At 33.1% G+C, this 20,339-nt stretch overlaps 1 protein-coding gene across 1 annotated transcript; it reads right to left on the bottom strand.

Annotated features, from left to right (window-relative positions):
* Positions 1–1,558: 1,558 nt before the first annotated feature.
* On the bottom strand, positions 1,559–16,331 carry LOC134693679 (large ribosomal subunit protein eL22-like). The gene is made up of 4 exons (XM_063554569.1): positions 16,262–16,331; positions 13,621–13,746; positions 12,614–12,735; positions 1,559–1,749 (listed from the first exon to the last, which is right to left on the bottom strand). The coding sequence occupies exons 1-4, from the start codon at positions 16,268–16,270 to the stop codon at positions 1,602–1,604; spliced, it is 405 nt and encodes a 134-aa protein (XP_063410639.1). The 5' UTR covers positions 16,271–16,331; the 3' UTR covers positions 1,559–1,601.
* Positions 16,332–20,339: the final 4,008 nt, after the last annotated feature.

The raw sequence follows: 20,339 nt of genomic DNA on the forward strand, positions 1-20,339 counted from the left end.
GATAAACAATTTTACTCGTGTCAGATTTGCTCTAAATGTTTTCGTTTTTGAGTTATAAGCCAAAAACTACATTTTACCCCTACGTTCTATTTTTAGCCATGGCGGCCATCTTGATTTGTTGGCAGGGTCACCGGACACATTTTTTGAACTAGATACCCCAAGGATGATTGTGGCCAAGTTTGGTTTAATTTGGTCCAGTAGTTTCTGAGGATAAGATTTTTGTAAAAGTTAACGACGCAGGACGCAAAGTGATGGGAAAAGCTCACTTGGCCTTTTAGGCCAGGTGAGCTAAAAACGGAGATTTGAACAGAATGCCAGAATGATTGGTTTGAAATTAAACTCTAAGAAAACACAACTAATGACAGTTAACAGGTTTAATACACCAAACATCAAAGTAAATGGAGAACAACTGGAATAGGTACAGTCCTTCACTTACCTAGGTAGTGTTGCAACATGAGAAGGTGGAGCTGAACAAGACATCAAAACAAGAATTGGCAAGGCAAGATCAGCCTTTCACAGACTAAGAAACATCTGGGAAACACCATTAATCAGAAAAAAGACCAAACTGAAAATCTATAACAGCTGTGTTTTAACATCAGTTTTACTTTATGGAGCTGAATGCTGGAGAATGACTGAAAAAGACATTAACAGGTTGACCAGCTTTCATAACACCTGCCTTCCTAGAATCATGAAGATATTGAAACCACTCTGCTACAGAAAAGATATAGATGGCTTGGTCATGTCCTAAGAAATGAGAAATAATAAAGGAGATATGACCAAAATTGCATTTAGATGGACACCAGAGGGAAAAGGGAAGAGATGACGACCAAAAACAACATGGCGTAGAACAATAGAAACAGAGATGAAAGAGAGGTTACACCTGGGGAACTATTGAGTAAAAAGCAGAAAACAGAGGAGTGGTGGCAACTTGTCCTTGCCCTATGTGCCAAAAGGCATAACAAGGATTAGTAAGCAAGTACATATCAACCTAGTCCCAACTCCACCATTTTATATAAAGTTCGGGCCTGTTATTCAGTGGCTCTCGGTTTTGTGGTTTTGTACATAAATCATGCCATTTAGTAGTCTTGTTTTAAATGTCATTACAAAGCTATTGCTCATTATTGTAGGATAGTCATCTCATTAACAATCACATCTTACTTTTAATACACCTATTTGTTTTGAAGCAGTCGCTAATTTATGAAAATGAGGGGAAGGATAATGGCTACAACATATACCAATTTTGATTGGTCTGCGGCTGGCGAGAAAAACACAAGTATTTTGAAGATTTTATGTGTTTCCCACTTTTACTTGGAATGTCCTTTTCCATAATTCACACCATATACATGCATTTTATTGTTTTTCCTGTTTGAATTATTTTACACTAGATATTTGGGGCTTTTAAAGTTTGCTATCAGATCATGCCAGGCTTAGAATATTAAACATGTACTTTTACCGGTTTTGATTTACTTTTTATACATAGTGACTTGGATGGGGTGTTGTCTCATACCACATCTTATTTATAATCAGACTTTTTCCAAAAATATATTCAACACAAATATTTTGGCCAACAACTTTATTACATTATATAATAGTTGATATGGTTACTCGTCGCCATCTTCTTCCTCCTCATCCTCGTTGTTGATCTGGAAGTATCTGAGTTCATAAGAATCCTTGCTACTGGCAACAACTCTCAACCAATCTCTGAGATTGTTTTTCTTCAAGTACTTCTTTGTCAAGTATTTCAGATATCTGAAAAGATAAAATTCATGTAACATTGACATAGAAAATGTACCAATGAGGCAATGACTAATGCAAACATTTTCCTGTCACTGGTTTTAATCATGTCATGTTTGTTCAAGCTGTTATAAAGATGTTTACTTTTTAAAAGCAATATATTTTAAGAATGCAGTCAAATTGCAAATATTACATGCATATCAAGACAGCAATATATTTTTAAAACTCCTATTAAAATACAATTAGAGAAATTTTACATGTTAAAACTTTTTCTCTCTAGTTAATGCATTGATCAGTGTTGTCCTTCATTCAGAAATAAAAAGCCGCGTTGTTTGTTTCATGTTTATATCAAACGGTAATTCCAACTTTTCATCATCAAAGGACAACTTAATCATTGTATGCAGCAATTCAGGAGCTGTCTTTGTTAAGTCTTGTATTATTTTAATTTTAGTTTCTTGTGTACAAATTGGAATTAGTATGGCGTTCATTATCACTAAACTAGTATATATTTGTTTAGGAGCCAGCTCCAGGTGAGGGAATTTTTCGTTACATTGAAGACCTGTTAGTGACCTTCCGCTGTTGTTTTTTTCTATGGTCGGGTTGTTGTCTCTTTGATACATTCCCCATATCCATACTCAGTTTTATTATTTAGCATATACAAATGTATGTTATGTTAATCAAGGGAAAGTTACTTCAAACATTTCAGAGTTGATGTCAAGTGATTCAACACCTTTATACATACATGTTACTAATTTATCTTCAGACAATTTTCTATACACATTTAAGTAAATCACCAACAATCACATGCTTCTAGTTTAAAAATAAATAAATAAAATGTACTTGCATTTTGTACTTAATTTTAATTTTTATGTTTAACAACAAACAAAGAAAAGTTTCATTTATATTCAAGATCTGTTTATAACCACAGTAAATTGGGCTTTGGAAATTAAAGGTCATTCATGATTTTTTTTAATGTTTCACTCCACATAGTGCAACACATTTAAGATTATATCAATGTTGTCCTTCATTCAGAAATAAAAAGCCGCGTTGTTTGTTTCATGTTAAGATCAAACGGTAATTCCAACTTTTCATCATCAAAGGACAACTTTAATATTTTTATGTACCACATCATTAGAACTTATCATGCACCACTGAAACACTTTAGTGGTAGGAGAGATTCCCTTTGTAACAGGATAACAGGTTCATGAGATATTCTAGCTGAATCAACAACGTGATAGGCGAGATTCCCTTTGTAACAGGATAACAGGTTCATGAGATTTTATAGCTGAATCAACAACAATCACTAGCATACTGTTTTAAAAATTCACAAACCAAGAGATTTTAAAAACTCTTTATCAACTTCCATGAACTGATGTCTTACTGTTACAAGAAAGCTTATGTCAATTAGTTTTCAAAAGATCTGGCCAAGACAATGTTGTGGTTCATTCAACAGTGGAATTACAATGTCATAAAAGAGGGGACCTTAAGGATAACTGTTTACATGTATATACATTTTGTCCTTCCTTCAGAAATAAAAAGCCGCGTTGTTTGTTTCACGTTTATATCAAACGGTAATTCCAACTTTTCATCATCAAAGGACAATTAAATATAGCATGCAATTTTTAGGTTATCAAACTTGGTCATGCAACATGCAGTTTCTGAAATACTTTAGTGATGGGGCTAAGTGATTCACAGCATTAAGATTAAATAAACTTTTGTGTTTTTCTATGTTGTGATGTTATGCTATTGTTTCAGAAAAAGGGAGGAGGTTTGGTACTATTAAGACATTTAAAACTGCTGCAAATGATTGCACCTGTCCCAAGTCAAGAATCTGATGTACAGTATTTGTCGTTTGTTGTAATTTATATGTGTTTCTAATTTTTTATATAGATAAGACCATTGGTTTTCCCGTTTTAATGGTTTTACACTAGTAATTTTGGGGCCCTTTATAGCTTTTTGTTCATTTGAGCTAAGTTCGGTGTTGAAGGCCGTACATTGACCTACAATGGTTTACTTTTATAAATTGTTATTTGGATGAAGATTTTGTCATTGGCATTCACACCACATCTTCCTATATCTATTTTGTTGGTGATTTAACCCCACGTTTGGTTAATTTAGTCGCAGCCAGTATAACTTGAGCACCTGTATATAGGATTTTAACTTTCACAAAATGTTAATATGATTAAATTTTCTTTGGACTTTCATGCGCAACACAGTTGCAGAATAATCAGACAGAAGATTGTGGCCGCTTAACTGGAAGAAGATGAAGACTTACAGATGTCTTAAATGTAAGCATTTTTAATTCATCATCAGTGCAACTATTAACAGGATAGTAATTGATGTCACCATATAATATAGTTTTGTCCTTCATTCAGAAATAAAAAGCCGCGTTGTTTGTTTCATGTTAATATCAAACGGTAATTCCAACTTTTCATCATAAAAGGACAACCTTAATATTGCAACATCTTAGACTTTACCATAATTTTCATTTGATCTATTTCTGAATCACTTCAGTGATGGTTCAGTATAGAGCAGGGCAAATGGAGGTTAGACTAAACATTTTAAAACTGCGACAGTGACTGGACTGTTAGTATCCACCAATTGCAACTCATTCAAAATTTTGACCAAATTGTTCAGTCAAAAGTGCAAGGTGATAAAATAAAACATACTTACAATCCTTAAAGACTTTAACTCCACTGTATTGATTTAATTAGTCTATCAATCTGTATAGTTATATTAAAGTCATTACCATACTAAAGGTGAACTGTTTTATTTTGAATTGCTATAAAAATGTCCAAACTAAGCTTTTATATAGTTTTTCTTTCAAAAGGATTTTATATTCACAAGAATCACACATTTAATGAATAAAAACATTTCCTATTCAGTAAAATATTTGTGAAATTGCAATATGTTTGTAGGAAGGGGAGATAGTCATTTTTTGGTTTCAAAAAGTTTTTATTCAAAAGAATGGTATTTTAGGTTATCTCCCATAGGAAACTTAACAATAGCATATTGTTATCACACATATTTTTCTGAATATATGATGTATTATTTTAAATGATATATGATTCTTATAAATATAAAATCCTTTTGAAAGAAAAACTATATAAAAGCTTAGTTTGGACATTTTTATAGCAATTTATAATAAAACAGTTCCCCTTTAGTATGGTAATGGCTATAATATAACTATACAGATTGATAAACTGATTTAGTAATTACATCAATACAGTGGAGTTAAAGTCCAGTGTTCCAGCTAGGCCGTTTTCAGAGGGCGCGGCGCCCGCCGTTTGCCCGAGTGCCGCCCTGTACCCTTTTTAGTTTCCAGGGCGCCCTGCCTTTTTGAAGATCGAATGTATATTAATTTGTTCGTATTGATATGATACGCTAATTACTAAATTTTACCTGGGGAAAAGTTAATGACTGTTTACACCCCAAGGTAATCAACGGTTACAACTGGTGTCATAATCTGTTGTTATAGGTAATCCGTTTATCAGATGGGTCATTAATGATCATCAACATTAATTCATTTAAATAGAATCGGTCAGTTGGCAATTATCTTTGAAGAAATATGCATACAACAACTTGGGCACAATTTGCAATGTTTATAGTAGTTTCATGGAGGAAACGTAATGACAGAAAGTTGTAAATCATAATTAACTCGTTGAAGACATTGTTTTACTTGTTTTCTGTGAAAAAAAACAGAAAATTCAGACGTATTAGTCATTGACTGCCCTCATTTTTGAAACTGGTAAAATGTGCCAGACCATAGAAACAAAATGAAACAGGTCACCTTTCAAAACATACTGCATATAAAGCTCAACTGTGCCAAGCAATGATCTAAAAACTTGTGTGACAAGCTGCTTGACAAGTTTTTCAGCCTTAAAAGTAGAGAGATAGAGTTCTATTTGGGTTAATGATGTTTTTCTTGTATAACCTGTGCTTCAACGAATAAACACAATGTTTGATTAATATCTTTTATTCAAACATGCCCTTTTCATATTATCATATCACGCGTTGAATGCCCTTTTTCAGGATTGGCACCCTGCCCTTTTGAAATCCTAGCTGGAACACTGAAGTCTTATAGGATTGTAAGTATGTTTTTTTTTCACCTTGCACTTACACATTTTGACTGAACAATTTGTTTAAATTTCTGACCAGTTGAACAATTTGGTTTAATAAAACAAATTGCAATTTGGTCAAAATTTTTAATGAGTAGCAATTGGTGGAGAGCAACACTAACAGTCAAGTCACTGTAATGGGTAAAACAATCAGGACCAAGCAGCCTGCACCATTAGCCACCAGTCTAATACCCTTGACTAGCGAAACATTATTTGGACTAGTAAATTTTTGCAAAACTTTCTTATGACATATAAGGAAAATGTCTGAATATTGAATTGTTCTTCCGACAAGTACATTGTATTTAGAATAGATTTGTCCAGACCAGAAGATTTTTCTACTTTAATCAACCTTTGAAGTGTGTACAGACCCAGAGCTCCAGATAAGCTGCTTATTTGCGTGATCACGCAATACAAATAATAAATCAGATGCTCCGCAGGGCGTAGCTTTAAACGACCGCAGAGGTTAAACCCTGAACGGTTGGGGCAAGTATGGACACAACATTCAAGCTGGATTCAGCTCTAAATTTGGATTGTGATTAAATAGTTGACACAGCATAGGTTTCTGACACAGAATGAATGTGTTCTAATGAACTTAAAATTTTTGTTTTCTCTTACAGCAATTCACTTTGCTGTTGAATATTAATCCTCTCAAAAAAATGTTTGAAGAAATTTTCTTTTTATTTATGAAATTTCAAATGAGAAAATTGAACCCAATTTTTTTAATCACATCCCCCTTTCCCTTATTCCAAAACTAATCTCAATTAAAATTTCTAATGGGAGTTTGCAACAATAACTACTCATTTAAATACATCATAAAATATTAAGATGTAAAAAAACTGCTTGTTATCACTGAATGGTAAAGATTATTTTAATTTCTCTAACTCTATGGGAATTTATCCCTTTCCGAAACCATTGTATAAAAAAATTTAATCAACGTGTAGTTGCTGGTGATCTCAAAAGATCATTGGATGATTTTAAGGGTCATGACCTTTTTAGCTAACTGAATGAATCAAAATATGATAACAGGTGTTAATGAAATTGACAACTTCGTGCAATGTGAAAGGCACTCGAAGGGGATTTTCGGTTAACAAAAAAAGAAAATGTCTTTTTAATCATTAGAGAAACAGATTCTTACATAGTTACTCGTGGATTATCGGATTTATCTAATCTCGATAGTTAAATTATAAATGTTAAAGTCCTCGCCGAGGCGGCTCGGACTTTAAAATTGATAATTTAACTATCTCGATTGGATAAACCTGATAATCCACTGGTATCAATGTAAGAATCTATATTTATCAGTTGGTAGTAAAAAGTGAATATATTGTATATAACAAAGATTTAAGTTGATTCTGGACAAAGAAAGATAACTCCAATTAAAAAAAATTCTTGCAATTGCACAATATTGAGCAAAGTTTAATTTTGGACCCTTTGGGCCCCTTATTCCTAAACTGTTAGGACCAAAACTCCAAAAATAAATACCAACCTTCCTTTTATGGTCATAAACCTTGCGTTTAAATTTCATAGATTTCTATTTACTTATACTAACGTTATGGTGCTAAAACCAAGAAAAATGCTTTTTGGGGTCCTTTTTGGCCCCTTATTCCTAAACTGTTGGGACCTTAACTCAAATCAATACCAACATTCCTTTTGTGGTCATTAACATTGTGTTTAAATTTCATTGATTTCTCTTTACTTAAACTAAAGTTATTGTGCGAAAACCAAGAATAATGCCTATTTGGGCCCCTTTTTGGCCCCTAATTTCTAAAATGTTGAAACCAAACTCCCAAAATCAATCCCAACCTTTCTTTTGTCGTCATAAACCTTGTGTCAAAATTTCATAGATTTCTATTAACTTAAACTACAGTTATAGTGCGAAAACCAAGATAATGCTTATTTGGGCCCTTTTTGGCCCCTAATTCCTAAAAATGTTGCGACCAAAACTCCCAAAATCAATACCAACCTTTCTTTTGTGGTCATAAACCTTGTGTTAAAATTTCATAGATTTCTATTCACTTTTACTTAAGTTGGAGTGCGAAAACTAAAAGTATTCGGACGACGACGCCAACATGATAGCAATATACGACGAAATTTTTTTCAAATTTTGCGGTCGTATAAAAACCCAATGCAATTGTCCATTGCAGGCTTCAACAACCCAATTAATTCAACGGAAAATCCAATTATATGCCAAAACCATGAGTTCTCAACCCTTTTATTGGCTACTGTTTGCGTTATTTACCCTTATCTGTGGCTACTGTTTGCGTTATTTTCCCTTATCTGTTTACAGTCGTCGCGTAAACTATTTTTATAATATTTATAATTGGAAATTTTCTGTCGTTCTAAAAATAGATACCTGCATCAAGTAGCTAAAATGAGTCCCTGATTGAGTTTTCTGTTGCTCAATAGGTACACGTGTTTTTGTAAACATTTCGATCTTTTCAGCGTTTATCCAACTAGCTTGTGTCATGCAGTCATATTTTTTTCCGCATTGCTCGGGATTTATCATAACATACATTGAACTAAAATGAAAGTGAATGTCCGGTAAAAATATTGAATAGAAGCATGTTTTCGGCTTCTTTTGAAAAGCTGAGGGAAAGTTATGATAACAAGACTCAGCCAAAGTTTTTAGGGAGCGTCCATCGAACACACGGGCGTGTGTGCCTACCATAACGAGAACATTGCTTATAAACACGGGGTTTCATAAAAAACGAAATCAGTTGGAAAAAGTGAGAGGCCAAATCAATTATGATATGATGAAGCATCGGAAACCAAAAGTTGTAATAAAAGACAACTAAACCCAGATTTATATAAATTGAATAAAACAAAATCATTCAAGTATATATATGTGGTTTATATACTATTTTTTATTCATTTAACGGTTGAAAAACCAATACACACACCATGTACACAGGCACTGGTGTCAGAATTTATTATATAAAGATATAAGACGAGTGCCTGTGAATACATATATCTGTTTCTGTGAGAAAATACAAAACTGGCAAAAGGTTTGAAAGGGGACACAAATTAAACCTACAATTGCTCCTCAGTGAATAAACCGGCAAAGAAAACAGCTAGCAAATAACCATAACCATAACCCTTAACGAAATAAAACAGCTAAACAAAAAAAACCAGATGCTCCGCAGGGCGTAGCTTTATACGACCGCAGAGGTTGAACCCTGAACGGTTGGGGCAAGTATGGACACAACATTCAAGCTGGATTCCGCTCTAAATTTGGATTGTGATTAAATAGTTGACACAGCATAGGTTTCTGACACAGAATGAATGTATTCAAATGAACTTAAAATTTTTGTTTTCTCTTAGAGCAATTCACTATGCTGTTGGATATTAATCCTCTCAAAAAAATGTTTGAAGAAATTTTCTTTTTATTTATGAAATTTCAAATGAGAAAAATTGAACCCAATTTTTTAATCACATCCCCCTTTCCCTTATTCCAAAACTAATTTCAATTAAAATATTCTAATGGAGTTTGCAACAATTACTACTCATTTAAATACATCATAAAATATTAAGATGTAAAAAAACTGCTTGTTATCACTGAATGGTAAAGATTATTTAAATTTATCAGTTGGTAGTAAAAAGTGAATATACATTGTATATTGTATATAACAAAGATTTAAGTTGATTCTGGACAAAGAAAGATAACTCCAATAAAAAAAAATTCTTGCAGATATTTCTTGCTTACTATACTGGACAAAGAAAGATAACTCTTAATTAAAAAAAAATTTGCTATTTCACAATATTGTGAAATTAGATATTTCTTGCCATTGCACAATACTGTGCAATTGAAAAGACTTGCTATTGCACAATACTTAATGTAATAATTTTAGATCCTGATTTGGACCAACTTGAAAACTGGGCCCATAATCAAAAATCTAAGTACATGTTTAGATTCAGCATATCAAAGAGGCCCAAGAATTTAATTTTTGTTAAAATCAAACTTAGTTTAGACCAATGTTAAAACTGGACTAAAAATTAAGAATCTACATACACAGTTAGATTTGGCATATCAAAGAACCCCACTTATTCAATTTTTGATGAAATCAAACAATGTTTAATTTTGGACCTCGATTTGGGCCAACTTGAAAACTGGGCCAATAATCAAAAATCTAAGTACATTTTTAGATTCAGCATATCAAAGAACCCAAAGGTTTCAATTTTTGTTAAAATCAAACTAAGTTTAATTTTGGACCCTTTGGACCTTAATGTAGACCAATTTGAAAACGGGACCAAAAATTAAGAATCTACATACACAGTTAGATTCGGCATATTAAAGAACCCCAATTATTCAATTTTGATGAAATCAAACAAAATTTAATTTTGGACCCTTTGGGCCCCTTTTTCCTTAACTGTTGGGACCAAAACTTCCAAAATCAATACCAACCTTCCTTTAATAGTCATAAACCTTGTGTTTAAATTTCATAGATTTCTATTTACTTATACTAACGCTATGGTGCGAAAACCAAGAAAAATGCTTATTTGAGTCCCTTTTTGGCCCCTAATTCCTAAACTGTTGTGACCTTAACTCCCAAAATCAATCCCAACCTTTCTTTTGTGGTCATAAACCTTGTGTCAAAATTTCATAGATTTCTGTTAACTTAAACTAAAGTTATAGTGCGAAAACCAAGAAAATGCTTATTTGGGCCCTTTTTGGCCCTTAATTCCTAAAATATTGGGACCAAAACTCCCAAAATCAATACCAGCCTTCCTTTAATGGTCATAAACCTTGTGTTAAAATTTCATAGATTTCTATTCACTTTTACTAAAGTTAGAGTGCGAAAACTAAAAGTATTCGGACGACGACGACGACGACGCCAACGTGATAGCAATATACGACGAAAATTTTTTCAAAATTTGCGGTCGTATAAAAAAACTATTTAAGATGAAAGAATGGGTTGATACTGCCTAAATATTCAATAGTGTGTCGATGAAAAAACCCAATACATTAAGGAGCTTGGTGGTGAAAAACCCAATTTGATATAAACCAGAGGGGTGAATTGGAATTGATAATGCAATTAAAAAACTTTATCACCCAATTATATAAGAAAATGGTGGGTAAAAACCCCAATTTATGAATTCTTATCTGGAGCTCTGAGACCTACTTTTTGGTTCAACAAAAATTTTCTCAATCAAGTTCATGGATACCAGTAATGACTATAAACACAAGAATCAACATGCTTGCCTGGTGTATGATGATAAGCAATGATGTTTGACATTTAAGTCCATTAACATTTATTATAAATATGTTAATGTCATCAATGATGACAATAGTAAACCATAATGTGAATGCATGTTCTAGCTATAAGTTTTGTCCTTCATTCAGAAATAAAAAGCCGCGTTGTTTGTTTCATGTTAATATCAAACGGTAATTCCAACTTTTCATCATCAAAGGACAACTTTATTATATAGCATACATATGCGTCAGCCATCTGACATGTATGATGTACATAGCCCAACTAGTCGTGAGAATAATGTGCGTTTGTCTTATCACATCAGTGATCAGAATTTCACAAAGATGAAGAATTTAAAGGAAACACTTGATTTACAAAGTCTCCATATATTATACATTCATAACCATTGCAAAATCCATTGTATTGCAATGGCAATAGGACTTGCAGACAAAAATCATCTATAAGAATTGTTCAAAATCTCAATATTACAAGTACTTTACAACTGATTTTTGTACTGTTAAATGAATTGTCTTAATCAGCTTTCCCCCTCCCCTGATAAGAATAGAAAATTACCATTTGATGGACAGGTCTGACAGAAATTATATTTCTCAAAAAAATAATCACAAGTCGTTGACTGCAAAATTTTTGCTTTCTTTCCATGAGTATTATTTATATTCACAAGAAAAATGACTTGTACATGCACCAAGTTGTAAAAATATGAATGTAAATTACTATCATACAATTAATGCAATCACCTTTAGCTTTGTTGCATTATTTTGTCCTTCAGTCAGAAAATAAAAAGCCGCGATGATGGTTTCATAGTTTTTAACATCAAACGGTAATTCCAACTTTTCATCATAGAAAGACATCATAATTATGATAAATGAATAGATATAGGAAGATGTGGTGCGAGTGCCAATGAGACAACTGTACATCCAAATAACAATTTAAAAAAAAAGGTAAACCATTATACATGTAGGTCAATATACAGCCTTCAACAAGCTATAAAGGGCCCCAAAATTACTAGTGTAAAACCATTCAAACGGGAAAACCAACGGTATAAAAAAACCAGAAACACATAAATTAGATAAACAAACGACAACTACTGTACATCAGATTCCTGACTTAGGACAGGTGCAAACATTTGCAGCGGGATAAACGTTTCCCATTTGCTAAGACCTGAAATCACCTGGTCCACAGTAAAGGTACATTGTAACTTAACTTTTTGAGAATGGGATGTCTGATGACCGACACAGATGAACCCCTTTATGCAAAGATGTGAAATCCCCGGGTCCATGGTACAGGTAACTTAACTTTTTGAGAATGGGATGTCTGAATCCCTTGAGATGCAGACCTGAAATCAAGTCCATTGTACAGGTAACTAACCTTTTTGAGAATGGGATGTCTTGAGGACCGACCCAGCTGAACCCCTTTAAATGCAAAGATCTGCAATCACTTCGTCCATGGTACAGGTAACTTAACTTTTTGAGAATAGGATGTCTGAGGACAGACACAGCTGAACCACTTTAAATGCAAAGACCTGAAATCACTTGGTTCATGGTACAGGTAACTTACCTTTTTGAGAAAGCGATGTCAGAGGTGAGGTTGACTTTGTTCTTGTTCCTCTCCAGGACGACATTTGTTCCCATGTTGCTGGTCTTGCCGTTCACTTTGATTCTCTCTTGTAAGAATTTCTCCTGCATCACAAATCAGATGTTTGGATTAGGGAAGATAACCCTAACCCAGGCTTAGGGGAGGTAACCCTAACCTAGACTAGGGGAGATAACCCTAGTCACATGTTTAACATTAGTACAATAAATAATTTGTCAAGTACACATACGGTGAAGCAGTTAAAAATCAATTATGGTTCTGTTCAATCACTTTGAAATAGGCAACATTCAGCCAATATACAACTTTTCACATTAATAACGACCAATGTCTTAAGTGAATCACCAACATCAAGCTTGATTTTTAACTAGTTTCTAAATGTACATGTACAAAATAACTCAAATTTACAGGTATGCAATTATCACTTTCAATTTGAATTTCATTACGTTGACAGTAAGGCCATGGAAAATTAATTGTTGGTTTCCCCAAACATGGGAAAATTTTATATACCCGGCAGGCAGGCTTTTATTTTTTTTGTAACCATGCATAATTTTATATATTTCTGTTTTGTTTCTGTAACGAACCTATAATTTTGAATATTTTCAACACTTTTAGTTGTCTCTGTAAAGTTGGTTTTTTTTACTAAAAAATTAAATGACCCGGTGGTTAACAAATGACCCGGTCGGGTTAGGGGAAACCATCATTTATTTTTCCATGGCCTAACCACTTCACTTCACTTAATCCTTCATCAATATCAATATGAATTATTAGTTAACTGGTCTTCAAAAATTATTTTAATTAATATCTGGACATTCTGTCAAGGCTAAAAATCAACTTATCATGCTTTAATTATATAAAGAATAAAATAAAACAATTTTTTTAATACAATGTAGGTCATGATTTTTGGTAATTAAACTATATAGGCTATTATGAATTAAGAAGTTTTGACAACAGTTAATTGTTTACTATCTTACAAAGCTGACAACATCCATGATTCCATCCTCAACTGGGTGGGTACAGTCAATAGTGTACTTCAAAGCACTCTTCTTCTTGCCTTTACCTTTTTTGCCAGCACTGGACTTTGATACTTTCTTCTGGACCTAAAACAGGATATGCAGGATTCAGGAATAAGAAAATGATATAATTCATTTGATCAAATATCAACTTGAAACATTTCATGAGTAGTATAAATTAATTAATTTATTTAAGAAATGTACTTTATAGACATGTAAAACAATGGGTCTTATCGCTGCATTAAAGACCAATTGTCATTAGTCAGTATTAGTGGCCTTGTGTTTGTTTTCTTTTCCAACACATTCTTATTTTCCATTCTCAATCTTTTTTACTTTTATACAATAAACTATTCAAAAAGTATTTTTTCTGCATAGGAAGGACATAGAAAACTAAGACTTAAGCTTGGGCAAGGGGGTTAACTTTAGGTTCAATCTTTGAAATTAGATACCAAGTAAATTTTTATATTTGGTCAAAGGCCTGGTTTTTTTTTCATTCTGAACCATCAGGCATTAACCTGGTTTTAATAATTTTTAAGGACTTAACAGTTAAGAAAAGTTAACTCAAATATCCTCGATCCCCTTGGTTGGAGGTGAGGAACGCCTTTCGCAAAACAAGAACAGATAACTCTTATAGAAAAACATGTGTTGGTTTGTTTACTTATTCATAAGCATGAATCAAGTGTTTTTAAATCTTTACAACATTAATTCAAACGAAATATTTGAATAGACTGAAAAAAATATAACCGTTAGCATTTAACTTACTTTCATTCAAAAAGTCATGAAAACGAAATAAAAGACAACGTAAACAAACCAACAGTGTTTTCCTATAAGAGTTATCTTTTCTTGTTTTTCGTGACGTCACCACGAGATTCAATATGGCCGAACAAAAATAGGCAGAGAATGCATACAAATGGAAATAATTAGATAATAGTGTTAAGGAAAATTAATATTCAAACATGAATAAGATAATAGTGTTAAGGAAATGAATATTCAAACATAAATAGGTCATATTCTAGAAAAAGCCAGGAGGATTTTGAAAATAAATAAATCAGCCTTGATAATTACAAAAATTAATGGTTTGATCTTTAGTACATTGCAGTTTGAAAATAGATAACTCAGCAGGTCTATAGCTTCTTGGGCCTTCAGCAGTTCCAAAACCCTTCAAAAAAATTGTTGACTCGCTCCGCTAGGCGCAATAGGTTTGAACAACTTTTGAAAGAGGCTAGGAAAAACCAAACTTAATACTTGAATGCAATACATGTACATGTATGTTGATTGGGAATATAAATGATTCATTTCGTAAAGAAAAGAATAAAATACTACTAGTTATATACCAATAGTCTTTTATAATATAGTATGTATTTGTGGTTTGGTTGTCCTGTCTCGCTATATATTATCTTAATATGTTTGTATATATTTTCTTCTTGAACACAAGTATGTGTCTGAGGTTATGAATAAAATCTTGAATCTTAAAATTTTTGAAGGGGATAATGATTAATTTTGTTTAAATGCATGGTACACAATAACTCATCTTCGAGAGCCAAGGGTTTAGGGATGTAAGGCGTCAAAGAAAAAAATTATAAAAGTCTTTCAAGACGTCATAATTATTTGGACTAGATCCACATCCGCTCTCTTCAAGAAGAGAAGACAGGAGTGGATCATAACCCTTGGCTAAGATGACAATAACTTGACTATACATGTATATTTTGAAGACTATTTAAGAACATCAAACTTTACTTATAGAAAATTAATAACAAAACTAAGAATAAGTGACCATAATTTAAATATAGAAAAAGGCAGACATACAAATATTCCTAGAGAGCAGAGAATATGCCTTAAATGTAAAACATTAGAAAACGAAAAACATTTTATATTAGATTGTAAATTAAATATGGAACTAAGAAATAACTTTTTTAACAACTTGGATTTTAATTTTTCTGTTAAAGATTTATCTGATGAAGAAAAGTTGATTTCTATACTCAATCCATCAACACCATCACAAGTAAATAAATTGGGGTCCTACATCAAAAGGTCATTAGAACTGAGGACAGGGGACACTGGAATAGTTACTGTAAATGGATGATTGTGTATATATATATGTGAAATATAGTTATATTGTTTATTATTTTATATGTCACAAACTTAATGTTTTAGTTTATATGGCAATAAATATTTGAATTGAATTGAATTATTCATTCATATTTTTTTTTTTATTAAAATTGTATGTTTTCCAATAATAATCATAAATATAGTTGTGAAAATGAATAATCAGTCCCTTGCTTTAATGAAAAATCTTGCTTCAATAGTGCAGAAAATAAATAATCTGTCCTCTCAGTTTACAATAATAAATAACCGATCAAAAACAAATCCTCCTGGCCCGCCAGAATATCGTCCCCTTATGGATGCCGATAGATTCCATGAACTTGACGCACATGGCGTTTACGACAAGATTAATTAATCATCAATTACAAATAAAATTAACGTATCATCCTATCTCTTGTCAATATTTCAGTTAGTCGTTGATTTTATGAGCTTTAATTGATAAATTTAAATCAAAATCAGCATAAAAATATTGTTTTTTGCAAGAGCACAATGTTCGCACCTGTGGCATGGTTGCTGTCTCGTGGTGAAAAGATTGAAATCGAGGTCGGTAATTATAACGTGCAAATCTATTTCCGTCGAAGCCTATAAAAAATTCCGGATCTATGATGTATAATTCTTCGGCATTAAAGTTTTTTTTATGTTTGTTTGTCTATGTATTTACTAAGACTAAAATATTTTTTTTGTTTGTGTCGCAAGTAAAGAATTAGTTTAATATCTAATTTCAATATGTTTAATATCCTTCATCATACATTAGTTCAATCGAAAATACCTCCTTATTTCAAAGACCAGTCTCACTCTGTACCAATCATTTCTTATACCTGAGACTACTATAACCAGAGGTGGATTTAGGGGGGGGGGCAGGGGGCCCGGACCCCCCTTTCTGGGAAAAAATTTGGTTGCTTATACATAGGGAATCACTGAAGCGTGACTGGGGCGGGCCTCCTTCTTAGGCCAGTCAGTCACTGAGTGGACCCCCACTTAAGAAAATTTCTAGATCCGCCACTGATAACACAGAGTGTGTTATAGAAGTCTCAGCTTATACCTATACCAAACATATTGCAACAGTAAAATTGTCAATTACAAACACGTTTTGCAGGATCTCGATAGTGACGACTTCAAGTATAAACCTCCTGATTGCACTTGTGCTAGTTCCCAATTCACACACATATATATATATATATATAACTCGTCTAAACATCAACCCAACAATGTTAGATCTGTAAATATATATATATTCCTGCTGGCCACATTATTACCGATGACCTCACCATTGTTAATAACACTTCTCTACGAAATGTGTTATCGAAAGGTCCGAAATATCGTGAGCCTAAATCCATCAATTGGAAATACAACTTTAAAATTTTATGGATTCAGTCGAGGATTATGCCAGGCAATGGGCTAAGCGCGAGAAGGAAGACGTAGACAGTCTTTCCGAATGGATTAAGGCAGTGAGGTCGTTGATTCAAATCAGAATTAAGAAACTGAATGAGTCCATCAATGCCCATGCTACGTCAATCTTTAAAGACCCAAATGTTGCTAAACACCTATCCGACCTCCATGATAAATATGTTGTTGTCCCCGCAGACAAAGCCCCAAATAACATCGTTTTTGTGTGTAAAAGTCATTACATTAACTGCTTGATAAACGAATTAGGTATTGACAATTCACTTGGAAACTCAACATATACCCTCACGACACTTACCAAAGAGGAAATCCTGGATAATCATAGGTCTGTTCTTTGTTCCTTGTTCTTTGGAATTTAAACCAAAGATGAAGAACTGGATCTTCCATCACTGTATTGGATACCTAAACTACATAAGTGTCCTTACAAACAACGGTATATTGCTGGGTCTTCCAAGTGCTCCACGAAACCTCTTTCTAAATTATTAACATATATTCTATCAGCAATCAAAGACGGACTTCAAAGTTATTGTGAAACTACCTATTCTAGAGGTGGCGTAAATCAGATGTGGATACTTAAAAATTCCAAAGATCATTTAGAGTACATACAATCTAACTCTCTTTCATCTTGTAACAGTATTAAAACATTTGACTTTTCTACTCTTTCACAAGTATTCCACATTCCAAAATAAAAGAGTTGGTATTGATTTGCTTCATAAAAAAGAATGGCCAACTTAGATACAAGTATCTTGTCTTAGGAAGGAATAAATCCTACCTTGTAAAGGATCACTCTGATTCAAACAAAAAAATCTCTGAAACTGATATTATCAAGATGCTTGATTTTTTGATTGACAACATATTTGTTACGTTCGGCGGACGTGTTTTTCAACAGACTGTCGGCATTCCAATGGGAACAAACTGTGCCCCTCTACTTGCCGACTTATTTCTCTATCATTATGGTGCTGACTTCATGCAGGAACTTCTTAGGAAGAAAGATAAGAAGTTAGCAATATCCTTTAACTCTACTTTCCGCTATATAGATGATGTTCTTTCACTAAATAATTCAAAATTTTGTGACTATGTGGAACGCATCTATCACATTGAACTAGAGATAAAGGATACTACACATACAGTTAAGTCGGCTTCATATCTTGACTTACATCTAGCAATTGACAATGAGGGCCGGTTGAAAACAAAAGTTTACGATTTCAGCTTTCAATTGTGAACTTTCCATTTCTAAGTAGCTCCTAATTGATACGATATTCCCGTGTTTGCATTTCCTATCATTATTTTCTTGATAGAGGGTTGCTGCTAACAAGGAAACTATTAAACCAATAGTTTCAAATGCTGAAGTTGAAATCATCCCTTCGTATATTTTACGGACGCCATCACGAGTTGGTTGACCGTTATGGAATAACCGTTTCACAAATGATATCGGATATGTTCCTTACGTCGTAACTACAATCCCCTTCCCTTTCCTGAATTTGACCTACCGAATTAGAGTATTTACCGGATTTGATATCACATAAGCAACACGACGGTTGCCACATGTGGAGCAGGATCTGCTTACCCTTCCGGAGCACCTTAGATCACCCCTAGTTTTTGGTGGGGTTCGTGTTGTTTATTCTTTGGGTTTTTATGTTGTGTCATGTGTACTATTGTTTATAGATATAGGAAGATGTGGTGTGAGTGCCAATGAGACAACTCTCCATCCAAGTAACAATTTAAAAAGTAAACCACTATAGGTTAAAGTACGGCCTTCAACACGGAGCCCTGGCTCACACCGAACAACAAGCTATAGAGGGCCCCAAAATTACTAGCGTAAAACCATTCAAACGGGAAAACCAACGGTGTAATCTATAAAAACAATCATATTGTTTGTCTGTTTGTCTTGTTCATTTTTAGCCATTGCGTTGTCAGTTTGTTTTAGATTTACGAGTTTGACTGTCCCTTTGGTATCTTTCGTCCCTCTTTCATCTGCATGATGCATATTTTTGTGATGCGAAAAAAATCAGAATTTATTTGAAAATTAATTTAGGGCTACTGCAATTTTAAGCAGGGACTTTCTATACTTCAAGTTAGTATAAAAGTCCCAGGTTTAGGTAACAGATTAAAAACTTAAAAAACTCATTGAACTGTACAATTAATGAAAATAAAAGAGAAATGTTTCTAAAATCATTATAAGAATAAGAATAAGTAAATTTTTATTTCCAATTAAAGGGCCCTATTAAGAGCTTTCCTGACATAACATACAAGTACATAAGATTAGACATAAATTAGAGACATAAGAAAACGACATTGTTTAATACTATTAAAAATGCTATAACAACATTGTTTAATACTCATATTAAAAATGCAATAAAAGGCCAGGGCAGAACCAGATAATACAATTTACATCTTTAAAATATACCATTTAAAATCATATATATATATCACTCAAAATATGTATATTTGTGGCTATAAATTTGCATTTATTATATTTGAACTTCTCCTTATCTCTAGATTTTTAGATAAATACTTTCATATACACATTTAAATTTTCTTGTGTAAATAGCCATAAAAAATGTCTAAAGATTGAAAATTATTACAATTTAAAAAACTTCAGTAAAAAACTCATTGCTGTTATCAATATATAGTGGACATTTAGTTACAAAGTGTATCTCATCTCCAACTTTATTTAAAGTACAGTATAAACATTTTCTCAGCATTTTCTAAGCATACTATTTATATATAAGCTAAGAAAATATGGACATCAAACCAATACAGTAGAAACACCAAAATGAAAATTTATAAAAGCAATGTAATATCGGTGTTGTTATATGGGGCAGTATGTTGGAAGATAAGCAAGAGAGATGGAGATATATTAAACACATTTAACACCAGGAACTTGCGTAGAATCTTTAAGATATTTTGGCCAACTATGATATCCAACGCAGAACTGCTACAAAAAGCCAACATGTGCAGCATAACCAACACCATTAAGATCAGGAGATGGAGTTCGATAGGTCACATCCTGAGGATGGACCCATGGAACGATTGTAGAATCGCCTTGACATGGACACAGCCAGGAAAGAGAAATGTAGGAAGACCAAAAAAAACTTGGAGACGAATGGTAGATATAAGGAAAGAACAGAATTTGGATGGAGAACATGAGGAGAAGCACAACAAGCAGCAGC

This window comes from Mytilus trossulus, chromosome 12, assembly GCF_036588685.1.
Source record: "Mytilus trossulus isolate FHL-02 chromosome 12, PNRI_Mtr1.1.1.hap1, whole genome shotgun sequence".
Classification (NCBI taxonomy): Eukaryota; Metazoa; Mollusca; class Bivalvia; order Mytilida; family Mytilidae; genus Mytilus; species Mytilus trossulus.

What these genes read in the sequence shown, in the direction of transcription:
- LOC134693679 (XM_063554569.1), bottom strand. An exon ending in TCATGGATGTTGTCAGCTTT is followed by an intron (nt 12,736 to 13,620) that starts GTAAGATAGTAA and finishes TTTGTGATGCAG; the next exon opens with GAGAAATTCTTACAAGAGAG. An exon ending in GACATCGCTTTCTCAAAAAG is followed by an intron (nt 1,750 to 12,613) that starts GTAAGTTACCTG and finishes TTATCTTTTCAG; the next exon opens with ATATCTGAAATACTTGACAA.